The sequence below is a fragment of the Paramacrobiotus metropolitanus genome, unplaced genomic scaffold (assembly GCF_019649055.1).
Source record: "Paramacrobiotus metropolitanus isolate TYO unplaced genomic scaffold, Prichtersi_v1.0 Parri_scaffold0000007, whole genome shotgun sequence".
Lineage (NCBI taxonomy): Eukaryota > Metazoa > Tardigrada > Eutardigrada > Parachela > Macrobiotidae > Paramacrobiotus > Paramacrobiotus metropolitanus.
In genome coordinates this window covers 672,588-697,552 of record NW_026570227.1, presented here as the reverse complement: position 1 = coordinate 697,552, position 24,965 = coordinate 672,588, and the positions used below count along the sequence as shown (strand labels likewise).

Here is a 24,965-nt window from a genome sequence, read left to right as displayed (position 1 = left end):
ATGTATTGATTTAACGCTCCAGTTACTGAATCGCTCCGCGCACACCGGATTTCCCGAACAACTGTTCTGGCCAAAAATCCTAATACACCGGTTGTGAAAACTATCAATCCGTGGAACAAGCGTGTGCCTATAACCGCAATATGCCATAATGAGCCAGATAAGCCAATAGCGATTTTGGACATATCTCTTCCGATGAAGGCATTCTGGCAGACGGGGATGTCTGTCGCCAGTAATAGAACTAGGGGAACGCCGCATTGCAAGAATGACCATATCATAGCTAATCCAATAATTGCCGCCGTTGTTGTCCTATTGAGACGCTGGCTGAGCTGCTGCCAGTTGTCAAAGCTCGTTGCCAGTTTAGAAAGCATAATTTCTGCTTTTCGGCACAGGATTACACTGTACACCATTATGGCCGAGTCCAGAATACTAGCCGTAAATAAAATGACCTCGGTAAATGTGTTGAATGTATATTCGCTGAAAACGCCCCACAGTATGATCATGTGGGCTGGTACAATGCAGAATGCTATTGATATGCCCAGTGTTTCAAGCATCCGAAGTCCAAACGATGATGATGGCACGAGTCTGGTGGGGAACGTGGCGAATCCCAATCCACACAACACCATTATCCAGATCCGGAAAATGTTCGTAAAAAACGCCATCACTGAAAATACCCAAACCGTTTTACATTAAAACGTCGGTAAAAATATGAATTCAAATTTACGTAGAGTGCAAATTGTGTGGCGCGGCGCGTCGAAGTATGGAATTCGGCGTAACCCGTGAATTTGTATTAATCGCTGGGTTGATGCAGTTGAAATTACGGGTCAAGCTTGAACAAATACAACAGTAGAAATGCTTCTAACGCCGAAGGTGAATTTCGTTGGCAAACAGCGTGAAATCTGCCGTGGATCGGCGCAATGCAGCAGTAGGAGATACTGCACGTCTGAAACTTTAAAACCGCAGAGAGAACATTTACCAGAAATGATACACTGCAGATACCGATATGGGAGCTTTTAACCAAAGTTTGCTTTACAACTGATCCGGCCTGCCAAGTTGCACCAGAGAGGGTTCAGGTAACGGAACCAGCCCACCCCTCGACGATCGTCGATCGATATGTAACTTTTACCGGAGATTTGAAAACAGCGGCAATGACAAACGGGCGTGAACTAATTGTTTATCTTACAGCATTTAAGATGTAAGGCCGATGTTTCAGTTCTAAGAACGAACAAGAAAATCTAAAACTAATGACCTTTACAACAGACAGCATTTTGTTCTCGGCAGTCTTTGTATTATGTGCAAGCTCATACTTATCACGTGCACATTTTCTTAAAGTGCTGCCTTTGAATCTAAAACGCTGGTCTTTGCATAATACACTTAATGCTTATCGAGCTAGCTCGCCGATCGCTTCTTGCAGCTTCTGATGCCGGGACAATTGCTTTTCTGCTTGCGCGGAACATGGTTTGCTTGCTCGCGGAAGGAAAGAATTCTCTCGCTCGGCGTTAATCTCATATAACATTTGGCCGTTAAATGCTGTTAAAGCGCATGGAAATGCTTGGCCAGGGTCAAAAAGAGGTAGGGAATGTTAAAGGGAGGGATTTTCTTTGGTGAAAACGAGGAAGGGAAAACTAAAGGGAGGGATTCTGAGCGGTCGAAAAGAGGGAGGGAAAACTAAAGGAAGGGAATTTTAGCGGTCGAAAAGACGGAGAAAGTAAAGGAAGGGATTTCGAGCGGTCGAAAGAGGGAAGGAATTTGTCTGGTCAAAACGAAAAGCCTAGTCAAGTGTTTGAAAACAAGTAGGTATCTGTATAACAGGGAAATTCTGGCACCACCATTCGGAAAATGGAACCTATTTACAGTACAGTGAACACAGTTATTCGAATTTTGTGCGAGTGCACACTGCACAATAATATTGTGCAGAAGTGGCGTTTTACTTGATTTTATTCGTGATTTTACAGCCATTGCACCATCTGTGAACCCTCCAGTTATCAAGTGACAACTTAACAGAAGCGCGCGTGCGGTGGCCCATGCCACAGGCTGTTTTAACGTAAATCTATGAAAATTCATAACTTTGTTCATTCCCGCATTAAATTTTTAAATATAGTCTTGAAAAATGCAGAATAATACACAGCATTAGACAGCTGTGGTCTCTGGTGGAATGTTGAAAACAGTCGAAACGGGTTAACATACATACAACCATACTTATGTACAGATATTTCTGTAGGTGTAAAGTTTCCGAGAAAAACGAAGTTTACAGAAATAATTGAACTCTAACAGTACAAACTTTGCTTATGAATTTCCAAGCATAAACATGAATAAAGTTCCATAAAACAAAGCAAGATAAACAAACGGGAACTGGACCGGGAACCATGCAAAGGTACCGGCCTTCCACGTAAACAAATTTAAATTTCGATATGTTTTTATAACTGGATAATAATAAAACGGAGGTAAAAAAGCCACATTGTGCGAATAACGGTTATTCATGTAGCGGGCCACAGGAGAGGTGATGCCGTTGCATCACCGCCGACCGGTAACCAAAATATGAAAAAACGTATGCAGTACTTTATTTTTAAAAGGAACAGAATATACGCAAAATCGCGGTAATTTCACAATAATATTAGTCTGAAGTATTGCATAAGTAATACTTCAATAGTTAATTAATACTACATAATTAATGATGTGTACAGCAACTGCGCAGCAGGTAGAATGACAGAAAGTGCAGCAGAAAGAAGTAAGTAGTAAAACAGTAGTTGCAAGGAGAGCAACGTACACGACAATTAGTGTTATGCGGTCTGGTAATTTGTAATACTGTACATTTCTTGTCCGTGATCGTCTGCATGCAAACCTGCGTAAATCTTACCAGGGAAATTTCGCTGCGGTTCTTACGGGTTTGTAACAATTGTTACTAGTCCGCAGTCGACTGAACTATTAACGGAAATATCGTGCACGACTTGCACACGACCGCAGACGACTATCTGTGCAACACGATTGTCAAAATTCAGTGTCCCTTATTTTTTTCGTATTCTGTATTAAAAGTTATAGTTATTTTGTGATAATTGTGCAAAAATCGCTTGGACGGGCCCAGAGGCTGCAAATTCCGGTGAGTATCAGCTACCAGTGGGCACGTGTGTCATATAAAATTATATTTACCGAACGCATTGTTTTTTATTATTATTTCCGCTCGGGACAGCAGCAAACAACCAGCTAAATACTCATACGTATTCTCATTCATACGTATACGTACTCTCATAAATACTCATTCATTTACCACTTTTTAAGGCATACTGGACATCAGACATTACTCACATTCGCGAGAATACACATCACTGCACAGTTTGCACTTGTACGTACGTGTACTTGCACTGTATTGTACACTACAGCGTGCGAATGGTGTGGTCATCAATTCCCACCAGACTTATTGCTCTGTACTTAGCATACCCCGAGAAAATTAATCATTAGCATTAAGTATTTCCTTGGGTGAGCGCAGTCAGTATAATGCTGAATTCTGAAGAAAACTAAAACAAATCGCACCAATTAGAGCCGCAACAAACATTGGATGGTATAGAAACACATGACCGAGTATCCCGAGGTATGTAAACTGGTGTTGAAAAGCAGCGGCGTAGGCCGGAAATTACGAAAAGGCCATAATATGATCGGCGATTCCGTGGCGATAAGCCGGCTAGTTAAATGAATGACTCGGCCAGTCTTTGGCCATAAACCGGAAGCAACTGTGCACGCTACAGTAACTCGTGCACAGCAAGTATAAACTGTAAAGCACATACACACGTGCTCCTGATATAAACAAGTTGATCTTTTAACTGTTAACCGTTTCGGACCGGTCACCTCACGATGTTTGTTGATTTGGTAGGCAGCTTCAGAATGCAGCGTGGCATGTATTGTATCATTTGTATGATGAATAATCTACGTATTACCTCATCTTTAACCTCTGCGCCACAAAATAAGGCACGAGCACGTCTTCATGTTTTTGCATGCGAGCAGTGCAACCAGCCGTATGCAAACGTACGGCAAAATTAACAGCGCAACCTGTGTAAACTGGTATGAAAATTTAAGCCGTGTGCTTCATTGCCTTGTAGCTTGTCTACTGTACATTACTGGGAAACGGGGAAATGTGTGGCGTTGTGCAGCTTCTGTTTGCGACATATCATCATAGAAGTACCAAGTACGAACGTTTCAGCTTTTAGGATACTGATCTATTGTGAACGTTAGTTACGTTACCGACAAAATATCCTCATTTAACTCCTGCTTTTAGTTCCGAAACGAATTACAAACACTGAAAGCAAATAAAATGTCAACTACTCTATATGACAACAAAAGCACTGTTAATTCCTCCGCTCCACCATGGCCTCGATTACAGGAACCCCGTTATATTCTCGATTAACGATGGCGTACAAAATCTGGGCACATTTTCAAAACAACAGAAGCATTCGATATTTTATTATAAACATAAATTCAGCACAGAATAAGGATGCTGCATGATGCTGAAAACTGCAGACATATGGTGGAATATGCGAGACAGAAAAAACTAGAGCAATCCACCATTCACGCACCCACCACAAAGCCATGACTCACCCGTATCTTCATTTGAAGTCTTGCAGCTTGGCGTGGTTCATAAACATGAGGGGATCTCTTTTGTAAATCTTCTCGTAGATATAGATGAAGCGGAAGAGCGCCTCCATGGTGTGCGAGTTATCCATCTCCACATGGAATTCATCACCCAGCTCTTTCATCAGAAAGCGGAACGGCTCGATCCCGGCTTTTTCCCGCTGCTGCACCAGCAGCTCCAGGTCGTCGTGGTGCGTGACGGGCGTGACGCCCAGTTGGTGTTTCTTGATGTCGTCGTACACTTTCATGTTGTACACGCGCTTCAAGTGCTTTTCTGGTTCCACACGTCGAACCCCTTTGGAGTCCTCCACCAGGTGAATGATCTGGTCATCAGCTTCTTCCGGTTCGAAATTCCCCCAAAAATCACCGGACATCATGACGATCATGGGATTATTGACACCCAACATACCCAGCGACATGTTGGGATGATAGATGCGGTCGTTGTTGAAGATGATGAGGTCTTTGGGAATCCTGTCGTGGATCATCAAGACCAGCAGTTTCAGCAGTTCCTCCTGTGCCCATCCGTTCAGCCCGATGGAATCCACGAACCCGTCGACATGCTGGATTTTCTTTGTCCCGTCGGAGCGTGAAGCTTCCGGCTTGGGTCCTCGGTTCAACAGCCACAAGAAGGTGCTTTTCCCGGCTCCCTTCGGTCCCACAAGCAGCAGAGAATCCGTCTGACGGATCGGTAATTTTAGACCATTGACAAAGGCGATCTTCTCCTCCCGGTCCTTGGTGGGGCGTTGCAGTTGCTCGGTGACCTTCTGCAGCTCCGCCTGACTGGCTTCCATCGCCTGTCGCAGCTGCAGCAGTTGAGCTTCGTAGCGCTCCTGTTCGACGCGTCGTTTCTGGTCCGCTTGTTTCTGCTGGTCCAGGAAATCTTGCTGCATGCGAGCGCGTTCCGCCGCGTTGGTGTTGTTCAGCCCGTCGATACGCTGCTGCAGGAGATGGCTGTCTTTTTCGCGCCGCTGCTCCTATTGCTTTTCGCGGCGTTCCATCTCCTGCTTCAGGGGACGCGTGATGGCGTCCACATCCACCGCCGGTTTTAATGTCCATACACGCATGATGGATCGGATAGCGTCGATTGCTACGGGAAGTATCACTGCGCCTAATATTTCCATGCAGAGCGTTTGATAGTGAACGCCTGTAGATTTTATTTCCGACTGAAAAGTTAGCGTGGCTGCGCGCGGTCTCACTGGCCCGATCATGCTTGTGAGTTATGACTGTGCCGTAAGCAGGCAGCTCCACTGCGTTCTCTGAATCATCGGCGACGTTAATTGGTCGGGCACACAGCTGATTCACGCGGGGTTTTTCCGTGCACTGGACTTTCTGTATTACTAGCTAACGATATGAAGTCAGCTCGCTATTTTCCAGCTGCACATCAGTTGTTTGTCAATGGGGTCACGTACTAGTTAAAGAAAAACAAACACGGCCTATAACAACTGCAGGTTCCTGTGTGGCCACATGAAATTTTTGGGCAGAGCTATTATGACGCTGTGATACCGACTGCGTTCTCAATAAAGCACATCCTTAATTGATAACGCGTTTCAAGCAGTTTGACAAGGTGTGGATAGTTCGAGAACATTACGCGCAGTGAAATACAAATGTGTGACGGAATGTAAACATAAAGTTATCTTGAACATGTGTTGTCAATTAATGTATTTCGGTAATTAAACACGGCAGCGCGCTTTTTAGTTGTCGTTGTGTTGTAGCGGTTTTCCTCACAGCAGTTAAGGTTACCCCTATTTTGGATTTTCTCAAAAAGGCCAGTTTCTCAAAACTCGCAATCCCACCAACTGTAGTGTGCTCTATCTGGTGGGGAAAGGTGTATAGAAATATAATAACCGGGAGGCGAGATATGAATTTTTAAAGTATTCGACCCAGAGCAGCCAGTACTGTAATTAATGACCGGCCCGGCTTACCATTTTGCATGCCTGTGTATATGCAAGCGATCAGATTTGGACATGCAGCCAAATGAATGGGGAGCACCTGTTTGCGATTGGTATCTTTTGTTTTACTGGGTCATAAAACCGTAGTAAAATGGATGCAGACTCTGAAGACAAAAGACTTTTGATCACACGTGAGTGTAGCTGGGCAGCGCACGATCGGCTGTCTAGTTGGTCTTTCGGGCTATTCCTACGTGGTATGTGTGGTGAACTGAGACTGCCAACATCTTCAAATGAGATTTATCTCTGCATGAACTTTCGAATCCTACAGCTAAAAATCCGGTTAATAGGCTTTGAAAATTACCTAGTCACTAACGGAACAAAGTAGAATTTTGAAATTTTGACAGTGGATGTACAGATATCGTAAAAGTCTAATTGCGACGGCGATTTTGAAAAAAATTGATTTTGCTCGAGTTAATCCCTCTTGGGTCTGTTGTTGGAGAAACATTCATTTGAGTAAGCGCTGGACATTCCCAAAGTACTCGCTTCATGGCGGGCACCAGAGCGCTAGCTGATACATCAACAAACGTGGCGGTTTTCTAGAAAAAAATTTTGCATATTATACTGTTCCATCAATGCCTGCACGCGCAGAGCAAATTCAAATTGTAATTAAAATACCGAGCATTGCCAGTGATAAATTTCTACCTCAATTATCTGCGGCAGTCTTTCGTCTGGTGCAGGCCATATTTGAACTGCCCGCACTGTTTTTCTTAAAACATCGGCACCAAGATCTTTAACCAAGCGTTCTTCAGAGGTGGGACTGTAACTCATGTTTCCGCATAAAAACACTATAATATTATGTACTCGTATAACTAGTAAACTGTGTGGAAAAGTAATGGGACAGAAAAAGTTTCCTCGTTATGCTCCAGTGTGTTTTGCGTGCTTGGATTGCAAACGATTGATAATATCAGTCGTACTAAGTCACACTCCGAATTGTGCAGTTCCAGACTCAACTGTCATAATTAATAAGATCAGTATGTCTCTTCTCGACTGCTTCGTATGCTGAAAGGACAGGAACAGGCAAACCGGAGTTTGTTTGAGTTAACAGCAAAGATTTCAAAATGAAGTACATGTTTGAGTTAACAGCAAAGATTTCACAATGAAGTGCAGTATAAGTACAGTAACAGAGTACGAGTACAGTTTTAGCGGATGCGATGTTACATGTTTTGCTGAGTATAGTCGAAATACGCCGGGTATGACTAACACGCGGGGATAAGAATTTCATAAATAGCTTTGCAAAATTTTTGTTTGCGCTTACGTACACAATACAGACTTTATTAACTGCACATCTCAAAGCAGGGAAACCGTGGGGTACACTGCCCTACGGGGAAAACCTGCAGTCGAACAATCACAACAAACCCATAAAACGGAAACGATTTCATACCAGTACAGGAATTATCGCCAGACCGAACAAACATTTTTTTCCGCTTTGCACACCAAATGAGCAAACTTGTGACACTTTGAACACTTAAAAAAACGCCCGCCTCCTGTTTCACACACCGCGCAAATTTTTGTGACAGCACTGGGCTTGAATGTGTCATTTTGGTGGCGATCAGGAGATTGTTGGCTGCACGACTTCGGGTTGTTCTCTTTTCAGCTGGCGGTTCTGGTTCACTAAGGCCCAGGCTAACTTGGGTCTTATCCAGATCGTCACTTACTTCTGGTGTGCCAATCATCGCCAGCACGGAACCGCTTGTTGCAGTTGGTTCTGTGCTTGGCGAGGAATCTTCTGCATCGCCGATGTGTGCAGCTAAGTCCACGCTTTCAAAAGCAGCGGTCATATCCGAAGGCGAAGCAGGTGCTTCTACGGTGAGGTGCTTGCCGCTCTCGGTCGTTGTAGGTGCCAAAATGCACTGCTGCGATACAATTTAATGAAAGATCGGTTTGTATTAGTATTTGTCGCAATTAGTTACAAATACCTTTTCTCCTGCGTTTCGCACTGTAGCAGCATCCGATAGTTCAACGGTGACCTTTCGAGCTTTCTTGGCGTGAAAGCCACAACGCAGAATTTCCGGGTCATGACTTTGTGATTCTGCTTCTACCGGTGAAAGTAAAATACGTTATTTTAATCTAGTCTTATGCGCGTCTATGCAGCTGTGTATTAGATGTGTAATTCGCTTTTGAACGGACTTTTTGTTGCGACGGTCACGCATTAATATTAACGCACTATATCAATAGTTTAAAACAATAAAAATTGACCAAATAAACGCTAAACAGGCAGTAACATTAATATTAAAACGAAACGTTAACTTAAGAAGTGTTTGCATAATTACTACATATATATTGTAGTGTAGTGTATGTACCCTTAATCACTGTTTTCTGCGTTCCAAGGTTGTGGGTTGGCAGTATGTCTCCGTACATACTGATGCCATGACACAACCCGTTTATGCTGCCTTTTGTGGCTCGTTTCTGCTTGCCATCTTTTTCCCGCAACCAACCGTTGGCTTGAGCGACGCTGATGTCTTTCAGAAGCAGTTTCACTTCCGGATCGGCACAAGCTTCCAAACATTCAAAAATTTGTGTCGTTCTGAGCCCGACACATGATTGCTGTCCAAGCTCTTTGCTGATGATCGTCAAGTGCAAAGCTTTATGCCACTAAAATATCCCAACAGGAAATTATTGCTGTTTTATCCGTAGCTACTTATTTAGTTGCGCTACCGGATGTAATCGTAATCAAAGTTTAATAATTCACGGTGCAAGTTACAGATCCACGAGCTAACTAACCAGGGCCTGGTCACTACAGATTTAGTACTGATAACAAAAAAATTATTTCACCGGCAACGGTCCAGTAGGCGTGGCTAAAAACTTCTAGTTATACTACTGAAAAAACATACGTGCTAAAAAATACAGATACTATAAGTGCCATATTTCCATTGACAATACAGACCACAAACAAATTGGTTTTTTTCCACGCCCACTGGACCAATGCCGAGGAAAATACATCTTTAAGAATTCTTGGTACCTACTCCGGCTCTAAACAAAAACGAAATTTTTCTGACCGGGGAGCCGGTGACCGGGCCCTGGTAAGTTGTTCGAAATTATGTGTATACCTAATTTAATTATATTATGTGTAGCTAAACCATGTGCGTACCTTCGGGTTTATTTTCATAAACTTCACGAGAACTTGGCAGAGAAGTTCCGGTATATCGGCATCGTTGCCGGTACTACGGCGCGCTTAAAACTCTTAAAATTCAGGCAGTTATCTTAGTTTTGTAGGATTGTTTATTTAAGTTTGATATACAGCTGTATTTCGTGCAGATAAAAAAGTGCAAAAATTGTCGTGCAAAGGTCACGCACTTGGTGTTATTTATGCCAGTACATTCATTTCTATATCGAGAGCAGACAACCTGTTAAGAACGGCATGCAAATTACTCCGCTGATTACAGTTTGGGTAAATATACTTGGTTACCAGTTTAAATTATAATATACAAAATTGAGTATATGCAATAAACTTACGCGGAATCTGTGTCAGTGAAATCAGCGAGCACTTCCACCCACCATCCACCAACGGCTGCCTTGTTTTCGGCAGTGTTACCTCGCATCATAAAACGGAATCGCATAACGAAGTTGGCCATTGACTTTCTTTTCTCAGAGTTACCAACCCTTCGTATGACAAATGTTTCGTAGCGTCCATTAACTGTGGTTTCTGCGAATCTGATGTCGGGAACCTGCCATATTTCTGGTAGTTAAGTAAATGCGTTTCTATTAACCATCGTTACAAGGTGTTTAAACAAATCGCTGTCGAGCACGACACCTCAATATTTTGCCAGTATATTACCTGACTTAGCGTTTTCATAATATCTTGCACTAAGCTCTTTGTAAAACAAAAAACAGGACAAAATAAAAAGATGCGTCCTCATTTGACGTAATCTTTGCACATATTATTGTTATCAATCATCCTTATCTAATATCATTACCTGCACGTGCGGCTCCTGAATTCCACTTGCAGGAGTGTTTTTCCGCTTTTTTGGGAGAATGGAGGAAGCCATATTGAAAGAAATCACGTGAAAATCTATTAACTTAATGGTACTTCATTTTCGGAATCTTCGTCAACAGAATGATGAAGCACTGATTTCTGTTTCGTTGCACTAACTGAACCTGGAGGGCGGATAGAAAATCTTTATTGTTCTGAGAGCAGGTAGAAATGTGAATTGATGTGGGTTACTTCTGCCCCGGCAGTATGTAAGTTTCAAAAGGACACAGCTGAAAATCAACTGCCGAGTAGCACGACAAGAAGCTAAAAGTAGGCCGCAGCTTGCATTTAAATTCTGAAAGTCACTCTGATGGGCTTAACAAATGCCACATAGAAAACTATACGAGCACTATAATATTCACACTAATCAAAATAAGAACAGCCGAGCATGCAGGGAATAGCTAAGAATAGCCAAGAATAGCCGGGAATAGCAGAGAATAGCCGTGAATAGTGGAGAATAGCCGGGAATAGTGGAGAATAGCCGGGAATAGCGGAAAATAGTCAGAAATAGCGGAGGATAGCCGTGAATAGCGGAGAATAGCCGGGAATAGCGGAGAACAGCCGGGAATAGCGGAGAATAGCAGGGAATAACAAAGAATAGCCGGGAATAGCGGAGAATAGCCGGGAATAGTGGAGAATAGCCGGGAATAGCGGAGAATAGCAGGGAATAACAAAGAATAGCCGGGAATAGCGGAGAATAGCCGGGAATAGTGGAGAATAGCCGGGAATAGCGGAGAATAGCAGGGAATAACAAAGAATAGCCGGGAATAGTGGAGAATAGCCGGGAATAGCGGAGAATAGCAGGGAATAACAAAGAATAGCCGGGAATAGCGGAGAATAGCCGGGAATAGCGGAGAACAGCCGGGAATAGCGGAGAATAGCAGGGAATAACAAAGAATAGCCGGGAATAGCGGAGAATAGCCGGGAATAGTGGAGAATAGCCGGGAATAGCGGAAAATAGTCAGAAATAGCGGAGGATAGCCGTGAATAGCGGAGAATAGCCGGGAATAGCGGAGAACAGCCGGGAATAGCGGAGAATAGCAGGGAATAACAAAGAATAGCCGGGAATAGCGGAGAATAGCCGGGAATAGCAGAGAATAGCCGGGAATAGCAGAGAATAGTCAGAAATAGCGGAGAATAGTCAGAAATAGTGGAGAACAGCCGAGAATAGCCGCGAATAGCCGGGGATAGCAGGGTATAGCCGGGAATAGCGGGGAATAGCGAAAATAGCGGAGAATAGCCCGGAATAGCGGAGAATAGCCGTGAATAGTGGAGAATAGCCGGGAATAGCGGGGAATAGCGGGGAATAGCGGAAAATAGCGGAGAATAGCCCGGAATAGCGGAGAATAGCCGGAAATAGCTGAAATTAGCCGGGAAGGAAGTATCGCACCATTTTGTAGTTGCCGGCTTCATTTTTATCAACCTGTAACCTATTCTTTGCTATTCCAAAAGTTTTCCACGACGTGTGCCTACAGTGTTACCGCTGTATCTCTGTACTTGCGAACGGTAAAAGCCAAAATAGGGGTACGGGTAACCTTAATGTGCCTCGGATTGCGCCTGTTTATCACAGTACCGGAGTCGCTTGATGAGCTTGCACTACAGAATCGGGTGTGTGAAAAAGTCGCACACGTTGCTCAGTGCTCTGCGTAACATGTGTCATGTCCGGCATGCGACCAATGGTCGGATGTGGCAGTGGCATCAAAACCTCATCTATCTTTAACCGCTGAGTATGTTCCGTGTGTCGATACGATATACTTTGCTCACCAATGGTGAGCAAAGTATATCGTAAACGTTGCGCGGTAATCGCGGCGAAATTTTAAATATGGGGTACATGGTGAGTCACCATGTACACCATAATGATTATTATGTCTTCGCACACATATGGCCATAAATATCTTCACATGCATATGGTCATAGTAATACTCCTGCTAACGAGCATGCAGACCATGCACATTGGTAATTAATCAAACCACGATAGCCGCCGTCAACTTGTCAACACCACGGTCGTAACATAATGAAAACAATTCAATAGTATGAAGAAATAATTGCAGTATTTCTTTTAAGTATTTTTAACTAGAGCAGTGTGGCCAAACGTAACAATAGCTTATAATTATTATCACTGCGGTTATTTTAAACGTCCCGTTTCGGACAGAGTTAAAATCGCTGTCAAACTACTGTACTTCGCGTATAGGGCTTAATTAATACCACATTAATTACTGGATGTCTATGACATCTGCCAGTATTTCCGGTAAAGTACAAATCACCATCTGACAGGTGCGCCCTAGTCAGACTCAGCCCTTTAGGGATCAGACTCAGCGCCTCAGCGCGGGCCTCTTGATCCACGTGCATGATCGATAACAGGCTTAACAGCCCACTTCCGCGTAACCCACTTGTTAATGGGGTGGCTATTGCCAATAAATTGATTAGCAGAGTTGCCTGTTGAGCTCAGGGAGCGCAAACACTAATCAAACCGAAATTGTGCGTCTTTCGCCGTAAACAGATAGAAGAGCAGAATATGAAAAAGGATGGAGTTTTGCTGGGATTAAACAAACGCTTGTTATGAAAACTGCGCGGTACAGCGGTACAGAGTACAACAAAAAAAATCCTGGCTGGTTTGCAAATATTTGCCTCACCGACATTTTGTTGACTAACATTTCGTCGACCGGCACAAAGCTGACCGCACGACGACGACGGCCAACACCGCAGGTCAACGTAAAAACTTGAAAACATAAAACCAAAAAGAAGCCTAAGAAAACCTAAGAGTATGAGACCCAAGAAAGCATAATTACGAAAAACTAAGAAAACTAAGGCGGACTTAAATCTTAAGTTGTCGATATCGAGTTGTTCGACCTATTGTCAGTAAACGAATTTCCGTCGACGAAACAGCGGGTCATCAAAATATCAACAGCCTTGCGGATAGGTTAAAAGCTGTACGTTTGCAAGCACCTGGAACCGTATACACCGTGCTTGCAGTCACCCGTATTAATAAATGTTTATGCTACTAGTATATATGACGAAAAATTAAATACTGGCGCGGCCAAATCATGGAATGTGCAAGTGCCCAGCGAGCCTGACACACGCGTGGCATACGATTCGCAAATAGTCGCTTTAGTCGAAGATAATTTCAGCCGGATACGATATACTTTTCTGTTATACATCACTATATACTTATCCTGTCTATAAGATATATTTGCTAACGTAAAGACACAATGAAAATGTTGTTATCGCCGATAATCGCAGCTCCGGAATCCGACTATCGGCGACATCACTATTTTTCTTGTTAAGTCCGTTAATCATCGTCCCAACCTGCGAGATATTGAGTGCGTGATTATCAGCGGATTTCTGACCAACTACATACATAAGCTGATAACACAACTGTTTTCTGCTCCCATACACACACCAGGATTTAGTATATATAGGAAATATGTATCTTGAAATATATCAAATATCTTGATACGTGATATCAAGATATTTGATATCACGTATCAAGATATTTGATATATATCTTGATATATATCGAGATATATATCAAATATCTCGATATATATTAATATTATCTCAACAGAAAAGGAAAAATTAGATAATATGCCAATTTGAGTAGACAGAATGTAGAGAGCGATTTATATGCCCAGTTTTTTTATGTATATGTCGTCCAAGAAGATCGTGATGGTGATTGCGCGGTGGAAAAGAGCCTAATCCCAATCCATTCAACAACAATATCCCAATCGGAAAAACGTTTGTGAAAAACGCCATAATTATGGAATTGTTCATAAACATCTTCCGGATCTTGATTTTGGTTGTAAAATACCCAAACCAGTTAGCATTTAAAACGTCAGTAAACACATGATACTCTACTTTTAACCAAGCAATAAGCACCATCATTTAATCACTAGACAGATGAAACTGCTGCCGGACGAATGACTACCGCTAGTAATTAAGTAGTAATCTGGAAGCATTCTCGAGCATCCGATACGTTTGCTGAGCATTACGTGTACCATGCTTTGATCGTGTACGGGTAATTCTGTACAACCTTGCCCGTAATTTCTATCGTCAATATATAGCATGTATCTAGCAGAAAGTTGATCTATGGAAGAGCAAAGTTGCTTTATGAACATCAGTTAGTCCACTGCAACGACAAATTCACTCCTTTCAATACTCATGGTGACTAAGAAGGATAAAATTAAATTAATATTATATAGCTTATATGGCTAGCTCATAGTTTAGATCGATATTTGGCATGCATCAGCCATGCCGAATTCATGTAGAGCGTAAATAGTGCGACGCGGTGCTTACTGCGTAGTAGTATGAAATTTGGCTTAACCCGAGAATTTGTATTTGTCTCTGTGGTGATGAGATTGAATAACGGGACAAGTTTGTACAAATACACTTGGGGAAATACCCTTAACGCTGCAGACTGGTGCATGATTGAATTTCCTAGGCAAACAGCGTGAAATCAACCGTGCAGCTGTGGAGGAAAAGAGTAGGAGCAACAGCACTTGCAAAATTGTTTAATCCCAAAGAGAACACGCACCAGAAAGGATACACTGCAGACAGCGATATGGGTGCTTTCAACCAACGTTTGCTTTGCAACGGAACCGGCACGCGAGGTGGCAGCAGAGTAAGTTTAGTTAGCGGAATGTACGACCATGGTTGACAAAAGGGCAGCTTGTCCGGGCGGGTGCAATTTAACTGCTTTTTCTGACAGAAGTTCAGTTTAAAATCCAGATGTTCTCAGCTTTTGCGAGCGATTGATGGCAGAAAATTTAATAATTTTTTTGAGCATCGGTTGCACAGTCTCCCCATAGTCTCCCATCTATATTTGGTATACTGTATAAAAATAATGTTTGGTATTTTCAGTGCCAAGTTGCCAGCAACCAGTGTCATATCTCAAAAATGGTTTATGGCTCTAAATAAACTCAGTTACGTATAAATGCGATTCAGTTAATTTAATGCTCCGCGTATTTACAACCATGGTCGTACATTCATGTTTGTGCAAATGTCGGCTACGCCGTTGTGGATATGAGCATCACATTTCGCATTAGTCACAACATAGAGCACCTACGCTACGCTTTGGTCAAAAATCAACAAACAGTGGGCAAATGTATCGCTGTCATTGCGCACATATCGTCAGCAATAGCATTATGCTTTGTGTATAGTAAAGGTTTCTTAATTGTGAAGTTGTGATTGATAATGTGCAGAATGCAGATTTTGTTCCTTGTACTTAGTGTTGTACCTCGTATTACTAGTAATACCTGTACGTACGTTCTTGCATTTTTGTTGTTTAGTCTGCCAAAGCGCAGCGCCTGAGCTGCTAATAAAGTGGGTATTGCCGCTCAGTAAATACGTGACACTGTGTCTGAACTCAGCAGCACCGGTTTCCGCCATAAGCGTCAGAGCTTAGAAAGAAGCGTATCTCCGCCCTGCGGAAGTTTCTTGGATTCCTGTACCAGACACAGAAACATTCCGCGCTGCAACAGTATACTAAGGCCATGGCTATTTTGGCTTTAATGCTAAAATGGCATTTTCCGTAAAAACTCATACATACTAAATGAAGACTGCTCTATTAATTGGAAGAAAGTTCAAACCTATAACATCAGTAGACATCGAAATATGAATTTTTAAAGTATGCGACCTAAAGTGGTCGACACTGCATCTAATGACTGGCCCGGCTAACCATTACGTTAGTGATTGCAAGCTAGCGAAGATGTGATATAAAGTCAATGGAAGCATAAATTTGCAATATACATCTTTTGTCATGTCGAGCCATAAAACGTCGCTGGACATCGGTAGAATGAAAGCAAACACAGAAAGACAATAGGCTGTGATCAAACGCAGGTGTGGCTAAAGCGAACACTCGGCTGTCTGGATAGTCTATGTGGCCGGATACATGTGGTGAGTGGAATCAGCCAACATGTGCACAGGAGACATAAACTTGCATGAACTTTCGAAAGGTGCCGCTAAAAATGCAGCCAAACAACTTTGAAAATTAACTTCTAATTTCGGAGTTATAAAACTTTTTTGAAACTCAGGCAACAGATGCGAGAACATCTCAAAAGCTTAATTGCGAGAGCGAATTTAAAAATATTCGGTTTCACTGGAGTTATAACGATAACCAGCATTTGTAAAATCGTTTTTTAAAGGCGGCAAATTCAAAAATTTGTTTTTCGAAAAAAGCCCTCGCAAGGTGCAAGAGGACTATGTTCTGGATTTTGTGGTTGCTTACATGGAATTTTCCCACTAGCGTGTGTAGACTAGTTAGTTTTTTAGTGGAATTATCTTATTTCAAATTTTAAACTGCATCGTTTAAGTTGCGTTTGGGCTAGTTCATACTGATTTTTTCTTATTTTCCACTGGATACATATATAGACCTAAATGCTACGTACGTTTCGAAGCAAAAGGACAAACTGCTCACTTCGTAACGATTAAAGCCAAAATAGCCATGGCCTTAACCGCGCTATTTCAAGTGACAAAAACTTCTCTGCAAACTACAACTGATTACAAAGTTATTATTCTTAAACGAGCACATAGACGAGATAAAAAAAATCTATCACCTGGAAATGCCCGGTGCCGGGTGCGGAAATCTGTGTTACGAAAATGTCCGGAATACAAAAAGCGTCATGTACCTGTTTTTGGATGACGTCTACTTCGATCGGACAAGGTCGAACTTTAGGTCGTGGACATGAAAGAAGAAGAGATCAAATAGAGGACTTCAGGTACGATTCCCCCTGGGAAACAGAGCAACCTTTGTGCCGAAAAGCTTTCTACGTCCAACTATGTTTTTCATCCGTTTTCGCCGACTCAGTGTTATAAATACGGTAACCTTTAATAAGTATCATGGTACGAGTGCAAACTATGCACCAGAACAAAACGGCATTTGCAAAAGAAACACTTCCTCTATGCTATCCTGGTCGGGGATCGTACCCATTACACAAATCGCGTTTCCCCGTTGTATTTGCATAGATATTCGCTGTTTAAAAAACTCTTTCGCCCGCTTTTGACCAGTTGAAGCCGCAATACCGTTTCCAACCGTTTCCACTAGCTTTTTAGTACCGTCTCCAAAAGGTCCGTAAATTTCGAAGGCTGCGGCAACGAAATCGTATCTTGTTTGCATCCAAGCGTGTTTCGCTAGTTTCTTCCTTTCAGCGAGTTCGGCTGCTGCGCTGGCATTCACGGAAGTGCGGTCGATATACGAGGCTGCCAGCGTGTCCACGCAGGTAACATCCACTGCCAGCGGTTTTCCGCGCTTCCACGGAATGAGGGTGATCACATCCGGCCTCTTCTTATCTTTCAAGGATAAACCTTTTGGTTCCATTCTCGAAGGAAAGCCAGCTGATTTTAGGCCCCGGGTGAACTCCGCGCTGATTCCGTCGTGTCGTGGTAATCTTCCAGCAGACCGTTTACAGCGAAGTCCGTGCCGGCCGAACTCGTCGACCAGCCCACCACAAACGCGTACGTGTGGAGTGACGATCGGTGCTCCCAAACGCAGCGCGACACTTATGCGAAAAGCGTTGTCATCTAACAGATTACCAAGGCAAGCTGCCGGTAATGCATGGATCCACAAGCCTGCTTCCGGGACTGATACCGCCTTAAGATGCGCAACTTCCTCCTGTGAAGTCCGTAGTGCGGTCAGCCTTGAAAATGTCTGCAGTGTCGTGGGAGTGTCCCATGCTTTCTGGACGTGTCGGAAAACTTCCACCGGAAGTTCGTCAGTGTCTGCTTCCAACTTCCAGGCGCGCGTGACGGTAACGACATCCGTGGCCATCAGTGTCGGGCATAATCTGGAAATCGGTGGATGCAACGAGGAAGCCGATGCCAAGTAGGCAGAAGGAGCCAGCTTCTCAGTGCGTCTGATCCCCAAACCACCGAAACGAACGGGAAGGGAGGCCTGGAGCCACGTTGGGTGGTCCATCTTCACATTGGTGATGATCTCCGCCGTCTCGCGAAATACTTGGTCCAGCCTGTTCAACTCTTGTGGGAACATCCATGCGAGGGAGGTGCGCAATATGTGCACAATTTTTGGCACTCCAAGGCAGTTCTTCAACAGGAACAACGCTTGGTGTTTAGGGATAAGCTGCAAGCGGCTGCACATAATTCCCAACTGGCTGATCTTCTCGTTGATCATCGGGGTTACGGCGGCTGGTAAGAAAGGGTTCCGAGCAAATTCAGATTACCAGCCGTCACTACAGCTATTCCGGGGAATAATGTGGAGAAGTCGTTAGCGGCCGATGCACGCTGTGCTTCGGTGCCCCCGCACAGAAAAACTTCGCACTTCGCAATATTAACTTCCAGGCCGATCTTTTTAGCTTCTTCTATCAGCAGCAGGAAGTTACGGATTACTTCCGATGGTGATCTTCCTAGCGTCCCATCATCCATATACCACGCATTCAGGTAAGTGTTCAGTTTGTAGATGATGAACTGCAGTACCAAGCAAAACAAAACCGGTCCGAGAGGATCCCCTTGCTGTACGCCGGACTGCGAGGAAATGACTGTTTCTCCCAGTAACAGCGAAGAATGTGCACCGTAACATATTTTAATAAAGGCGTAATATTCCGGGATGACGTTATGCGTTCGAGAAACTTTTGATGCGCCAGTTTTCTAGTAGATCTCATAAAGAACAGCTTGTTTGGTATCAGAATTCTTGATATGTTTTCCTCATTCGTTCGAGATATCGGCCGATGGTTCGTCGGAAAATGCGTAAGGTCCAAGTGGTGATACCAGCCGACCGATGGCCAGTAACGGATCTGCCTCTTTGAACACAGAAAAGTCTTTGCTTGCGCGTTATTTTGTGGGTTGTTTGCGGGTCAGTGTTTGCGGAACCTTTTCAGCCTACGTTTTATGCTTTTTATGCAGACCTGCACCACAGAAGCACTGGTCGCAGAATCCGTAGGATCAAGTCGGTTAGATGGCGGTTTGGAGGCAATACCGCCAACTGTTTCGAGTGTACATGGAGTTAAAGGGCATCCACGTACTAATGCCGGCTGGCATACGATTTTAATGAAGTAATGGAACACTGAGAAATGCTCCGATTGGTGCATTGGCAGAAATGCGGTGCCAATAAATCTCTCATCTTATGAAAAGTTCGCGGAGTACTGGGCATTATTTAATACAAAGGGCATTCCAATAGGTTTTCATATTTTTATTTTCCTTAACAAGGGCATACACGCCTTTACAGGCTCGTCTTACAAATACGGCAGAAAATCGGTACGAAGCATTTTCGTTCCAACAGAGACACTCGATTTCGAGGAGTCTAGGCTATTTAATTCATTAAACAATTTCGCTGTTTTTAACGGCACTGAAATCATCTAGCAGACAAAAATAGTTTTCATATCAGCTGGAAAAGAAGTCATTTGGCGTCTCGTAATTGTTTTCTTGGAGCAGGGCACTCCATATTTCCGGTGCCGTCAAAAGGGCTACTATGAGCCAGCAAGGTGTTCTTTCTCCCTTATTGTTGTCGGTTGACGAACTTCCGCCTCTGTCGGGTCCCATCGCTGGCTGCTGCTTGCTGGCCTCCGCACGCATTGTCAGAACGTCGAGTAATGCGGCACTTTCGTCCGAAAACCGGACTCTAGTGCACGTCCGACCACTGGCTGCGTTACACGTCTGTGAGTTCTGTCGACAAGCTTGCGTGAACGACTTTTCGTTTCTTAAACCTGCATAGTATAAGTATACGAATGGATGCTAGTAGCGCATTCCAGCCCTCCCTGTATTTATTGTAGTCAGCCGGCGCAAGTAAGAAGTAGTGACTATACTGCTATTATGTGTTATTATGTGTAGTGACTGCTATTATGTGTTATAACCACGTTTCGTGTATATACTATACAGTCTTCAGAAAGTGCTCGGTCGTTTATTTCGTATGATCTTTCAGCAAAACCTGCGTACAGTACGACAGTTTTATGCGCTGCGCATACAAGTGTTCGCTGCATCCGGTATAACACAATACTGAGGTCAGTGGCCACACATTTCCATCCGCACTATACGATGTTTTACGTAGTTGCTGTTGGCTGCTCGCTTAAAGTGTTCACCGGCTTCTGAAACGAGCTTGCGGTACAGTGCTTGCTACGTGGTGTTAAGGAACGGAATTAGCCCGCAGGCTCCGCAGCCATGCGCGGCCCACGGTGATCTAGTTTGACTGCTATGTGATATGGCGAAACACGAGCTCGCACAACATACCAAGCAAGCCATCAACAAATTTCATCATACAGCCAAGCTTAACTGATTCTCGTTTCTAAAATAGTCAAGTGCATGATTACTGAGAGCTATAACTTTTTTGACTTTGTCTACGCTTTTCAAAAGCAGTATCGCAATTTAAATAGTGATACCAAAATTATAATCGTCCGCTTTATTGCTGCCATGGAGCCAAATGCAAACGCGCCCGCCCGGACAGTCGCTCCGCGTGTAGCACAATTCCAGATCGCTGTCAACGACGACAGCGAAGAACAACCTATAGGCCCAGCATGGCGGCTGTGTAAGCTGGCGAATCATTACGGAGACCGTCTCCTGGATGTCGTGCAAGGGAAAGCCAGAGACTTGCTGAAGAAACCTGACGTCAACCATGCGCAGCATCACATCGGAAATGATGTCATGCTGCCAGTGAAATGCGGCCTCTACGGAAGGCTTCCTCTTCGGTTTTTGAAACGTGCTGTTAATCGTAACTCGTCTTTCTGCCGACCGTTGTCTGATGATGCAAAGATGTCTCTTGAACGTGCTCTGTTTATCGTGCTCTGTTTATTTCCATACCCCGTGTGTGCGATCCTGCAAGGCACGTTGGCCACTTGGACCATCCGTATGATCACAACGGCATGTGAGTCCCTCGGGGCTTTATGACCTATAATAAGCCAACTGGCTTAATTTAAGGGGAAATGTTTCTGTTTCTCTTTTGACGTGTAAGTGAACGTTGTTCTGGAAGATATTAATGCTGTAGTCCCTTCCAGCCTTGCAGTCGGCTTATTATAGAATTACGTTAGCCTGATTTTGTTTACTGATTGTTTGGAATGATCGTCAGGTCATGATGACGGAAGCGGATATCTACGCTATAACAACGCCACCGTTACGATTCCAGAAGATAACTTCTCAGTAGAGCAGTGGATCGGGGCTGATAACAACGATTCGGTCACATACGTCTACTGGAATGCGGTGTCTGCCAACGATACGAAGGACACTGCCCTGCGGAAGCTCTGCTTTACGATTGCTTGCAGTGGCGTACCTGATTCAGGTTTGCTTCCAACTGCTCATTATTTTCACGTCTTCCACTGTAATGTTAATGCAAGCGCATGCTGATTTCCAGCCTTGGAACTCGTTGACATAAGCAACTGCCCGCGAACACAGGTTGAACGATGGCTATGGAGAACACCAGCCTATAGAAACGCCATTTGGGGTTTGTGGTCTTTTTGGGCTCAAGTTGTTGGAATGATTGGATCGTTAACATCGTTTGGCTTATTCTGGATCTCGATCGCGGTTGACAGATGGCTACGTATACGCATCGGTATCTTTATTTTCGGCATGATTGGGGTTTTTGTATGTCCGTTGTTGTATGGTGTCGGTTTCTGTTTATCTCTGGTTATCTTTTTCTTTGTAATAGCTGATTTCGCTCCTGTAGCGCATATTTTTTACGGCTTGTTGAGCTAACCCAAGCCGAAAACTTTCTGCATACAGCTGTCCTCACTCTTAATTCACGTTCACTTATTTAGTGGTTATGTTATTGTGAAGCAGGAAGCCAAGAACCTCACACCAATTATCTACCTTATACCAATGAAAATAGTTAATTTTGTACTTCTGTTCATTCTGGAACTCCTATTCCAGTGGTACTACTACAGTCTGCCACAACATAATCTATCAAATCATGTTTGTGTCGCCGCTAGCAAAAGCATCAGTAAGTAACACCGAAAGCGCTACTGTACGCGAGAACGGCAGTTATACGTAGCCTCGTTTTGTTAAAACTCGTTCCAAGTAAAACGCAAGCAGGAGTGGCTCATCACACCGCTGACTGGATGCGTGCCGTATTGACGCGGTGAAAGAAACTCGTTTGATCGTTAATTTTAACCCGTTGACGGGCATTGGCGTTCAGGAGGCGACAAGGTGTTTGGGATTTTTTCCCAGCGATCGCCAACAGTTATCCGTTATTCCATAACGTAATATGCAATAAGGGACTTTAAAGCAGCTATAAAAACATTATTCAATCTTGTGTCTCAAGTTATTTAAAAACTACAGGTGCGCAAAAGTCGACTTATTTCGACCTGTCTGAGCTCTCCGATGCCTTGGTGAATAACTTTCTAGTCGATGATTCGATAAATTTGAAATAAATCTGCAAGGTACAATTGATAAATTGCTTTATTCAGAAATGTCCGTCATGGCATCTGAAAGTCACACTGTACAAGGCCACTGTCCGTCAAAAACCCGTGTTGCTTGCTAAACGCCATTGCGCACGAAAGGTTTCGAAAACACGGGCGGGCGCACTTTCGACAGATTCTGTTTATTACGTAAACGGAATAAGTTACTGTCGCTTCGGACGCAAACCATGTGCCACGCGGTTCCGTTTATCGGAAGCTGGCGCAAACCGCTGTCGCTAATCAACACCCCGGGCGGTCGGCTTCCGGAAAACAGAACCTTTAGGGAACCGTCCTGACTACAGCAATTCTACTGCAACTGCAATAACACTGTGAAATGGCGGCACAGCACCGTGTGCTTTGCCGCGTTTGTACACATCGATGCATCGCTTGGGTAAGCTAAGGGAGAACGCTGCGCAGCTTTGAAGAAACATGTGTTCTGAGTTTTGATCAGTTTCGGGCCGTTGCAAACTACAGTATGCAACTGCAAGCGGGCACATTGATGATGTTGACCTTGGCGGCGGCATCACTATTACTTCCGACCGCTAGTGCGTTCTAAAAAGTGTTAGTAACCACTATTATCTGATTGGGCGCTAACGACCATTCCAGCTGGACCTTCCCCGCCGTTTTAGACACTGGCACCTGCGGTAACACCCGGGAAAAGCGCAGACACGGACAATGGGCGAGTATAAAAGCGACAGAAATGTAAGGCTGAAGGTCATAAATAATGCTTCGTGCAGTCTCATATGAGAGTATATTGATAGGTGTGGAAAGAAACATCCTTAGCATCGCCTATTTTCAGTATTCTATTTGTAGCAGTGGTCAAAACACATGAAAACGGCTTTTAGGCGTTTTTAATTTTTTGCTGACCAGTGGTCAGTTTGTTGACCACTTCTATACTTTTGTTTTAAAGTACTTCTTTTGTGCTATTCAATGAAGTTATTAGTTTTACGTAATTCCTGTTCGTCTAGTTATTACATAATTTAACGCTTTTATGCTGTAGACCGTCCATGGGCATTGGCGTTTAGCAGGCGACATAGTTACCACCGCTGACCTATGGTCAGTACAAGCTCACAAAAAATTCCCTTTCTTAATTGAATTTTTTCATCGGGAAATCCCGATTTTCAATAGGATACTCGCGCTCCTTCGGGTACCGCCCGCTGGAGTGTTAATTAAATTTCCGCATTTTACGTAACGATCAATGGAAGGCTAAAACGGCATCCCGGTATTTTGCCGAGGTCGATTCCCCGCAGGACATTTGGTAGCATACATCCCCCTTTACATCGCGGGACAATATGTCGGCAGGACATTCCGACGAAAGACATTTCGTCTCGAGAAAATGTTTTCGAACATACATTCCAGCCCTTCCGGCAAAACGATAACTAATCTTACCAAACCGGTAAAGTCGCAAAGGGAAGATGTCTCAGACCAATAGTTATGTCACAAAACCGAAATGTCCCTGCGTCCGTGTGTCCCGCGACGCTATGCTTTACTGTGAAAAGTCGCGCGTCCAGTTAGGGTGCCGCGAAATATCATACACCCAAACGTCCGGGTGCGAAGATGGACATAATAAAAAACAGTTAATAAAAGTAAAAGAATATAAAAACCATGAGAAACATTACTAAAACAAGAATTCGGAAAGAAAAGCAAAGCGACCGAAATGTTTAGGTGCCGAAACGAGCGTTGGTCGAATTAAAGGCTTGCCAAATTGATTAACACTTCGTCTACTAGCGCGGTTACTCACACCAGAAGTGACTTTATTAGTTCAGTAACAAATTTCAAAAAAATAATTTTTTAACAAAACTTTTTGGCTATGTGCATGAAAACGGGTCTAGTTTTTGATAGTGTTGTGTTTGACCTTCTCCGTGCTACCGGAAGTCAAGAATTGAGATGGTGTGAGTCACCATCCTTTTGGGACATGCGCATTCAACGGGCCTCACCGTCCTGCTGCGTGAATGAAAGGTTTCGAGAAAATCAGGCCTTGTACTAAACAGCATTCGTATGTAACTGGTAAATTTTCAGCGATATATGTTGTGCCGTTACCCAACAAAAAAACGGGAAGCATTGGGAAGTTTGAGAAGACTGCCCAATGATTCCCTTGCTCGA

General features: G+C 43.7%; 3 protein-coding genes across 4 annotated transcripts; 1 reads left to right on the top strand and 2 right to left on the bottom strand.

The window, feature by feature from the left end:
* Window positions 1-4,335: 4,335 nt before the first annotated feature.
* LOC129582325 (uncharacterized) lies at window positions 4,336-5,758 on the bottom strand. The gene has a single exon (XM_055473835.1). It carries the CDS (start codon window positions 5,505-5,507, stop codon window positions 4,593-4,595), a length of 915 nt encoding a protein of 304 aa, XP_055329810.1. The 5' UTR covers window positions 5,508-5,758; the 3' UTR covers window positions 4,336-4,592.
* Window positions 5,759-11,037: 5,279 nt separating this feature from the next.
* LOC129582399 (uncharacterized) lies at window positions 11,038-11,949 on the bottom strand. The gene has a single exon (XM_055473910.1). The coding sequence runs from the start codon at window positions 11,947-11,949 to the stop codon at window positions 11,038-11,040; it is 912 nt and encodes a 303-aa protein (XP_055329885.1).
* Window positions 11,950-20,726: 8,777 nt separating this feature from the next.
* LOC129582328 (uncharacterized) lies at window positions 20,727-22,284 on the top strand. Of its 2 annotated transcripts, none has more exons than XR_008689615.1 (3): window positions 20,727-21,419; window positions 21,539-21,748; window positions 21,821-22,284. XR_008689615.1 is itself a non-coding variant. In XM_055473839.1 (3 exons), exons 1-3 carry the CDS (start codon window positions 20,779-20,781, stop codon window positions 22,159-22,161), a joined length of 1,110 nt encoding a protein of 369 aa, XP_055329814.1. In that variant the 5' UTR covers window positions 20,727-20,778; the 3' UTR covers window positions 22,162-22,284. The 2 variants fall into 2 exon arrangements, 1 of the variants encoding a protein (XP_055329814.1); XM_055473839.1 differs by having other exon boundaries at window positions 20,727-21,337.
* Window positions 22,285-24,965: the final 2,681 nt, after the last annotated feature.

Bases quoted from the DNA above. Each gene is read 5' to 3' on its own strand.
- LOC129582325 (XM_055473835.1), bottom strand. From the start codon at position 5,507: ATGCAGCAAGATTTCCTGGACCAGCAGAAACAAGCGGACCAGAAACGA.
- LOC129582399 (XM_055473910.1), bottom strand. From the start codon at position 11,949: ATGAAGCCGGCAACTACAAAATGGTGCGATACTTCCTTCCCGGCTAAT.
- LOC129582328 (XM_055473839.1), top strand. From the start codon at position 20,779: ATGATTACTGAGAGCTATAACTTTTTTGACTTTGTCTACGCTTTTCAA. The intron at 21,338-21,538 runs GTGAGTCCCTCG...AATGATCGTCAG, and splicing joins CCGTATGATCACAACGGCAT to GTCATGATGACGGAAGCGGA. The intron at 21,749-21,820 runs GTTTGCTTCCAA...GCTGATTTCCAG, and splicing joins CAGTGGCGTACCTGATTCAG to CCTTGGAACTCGTTGACATA.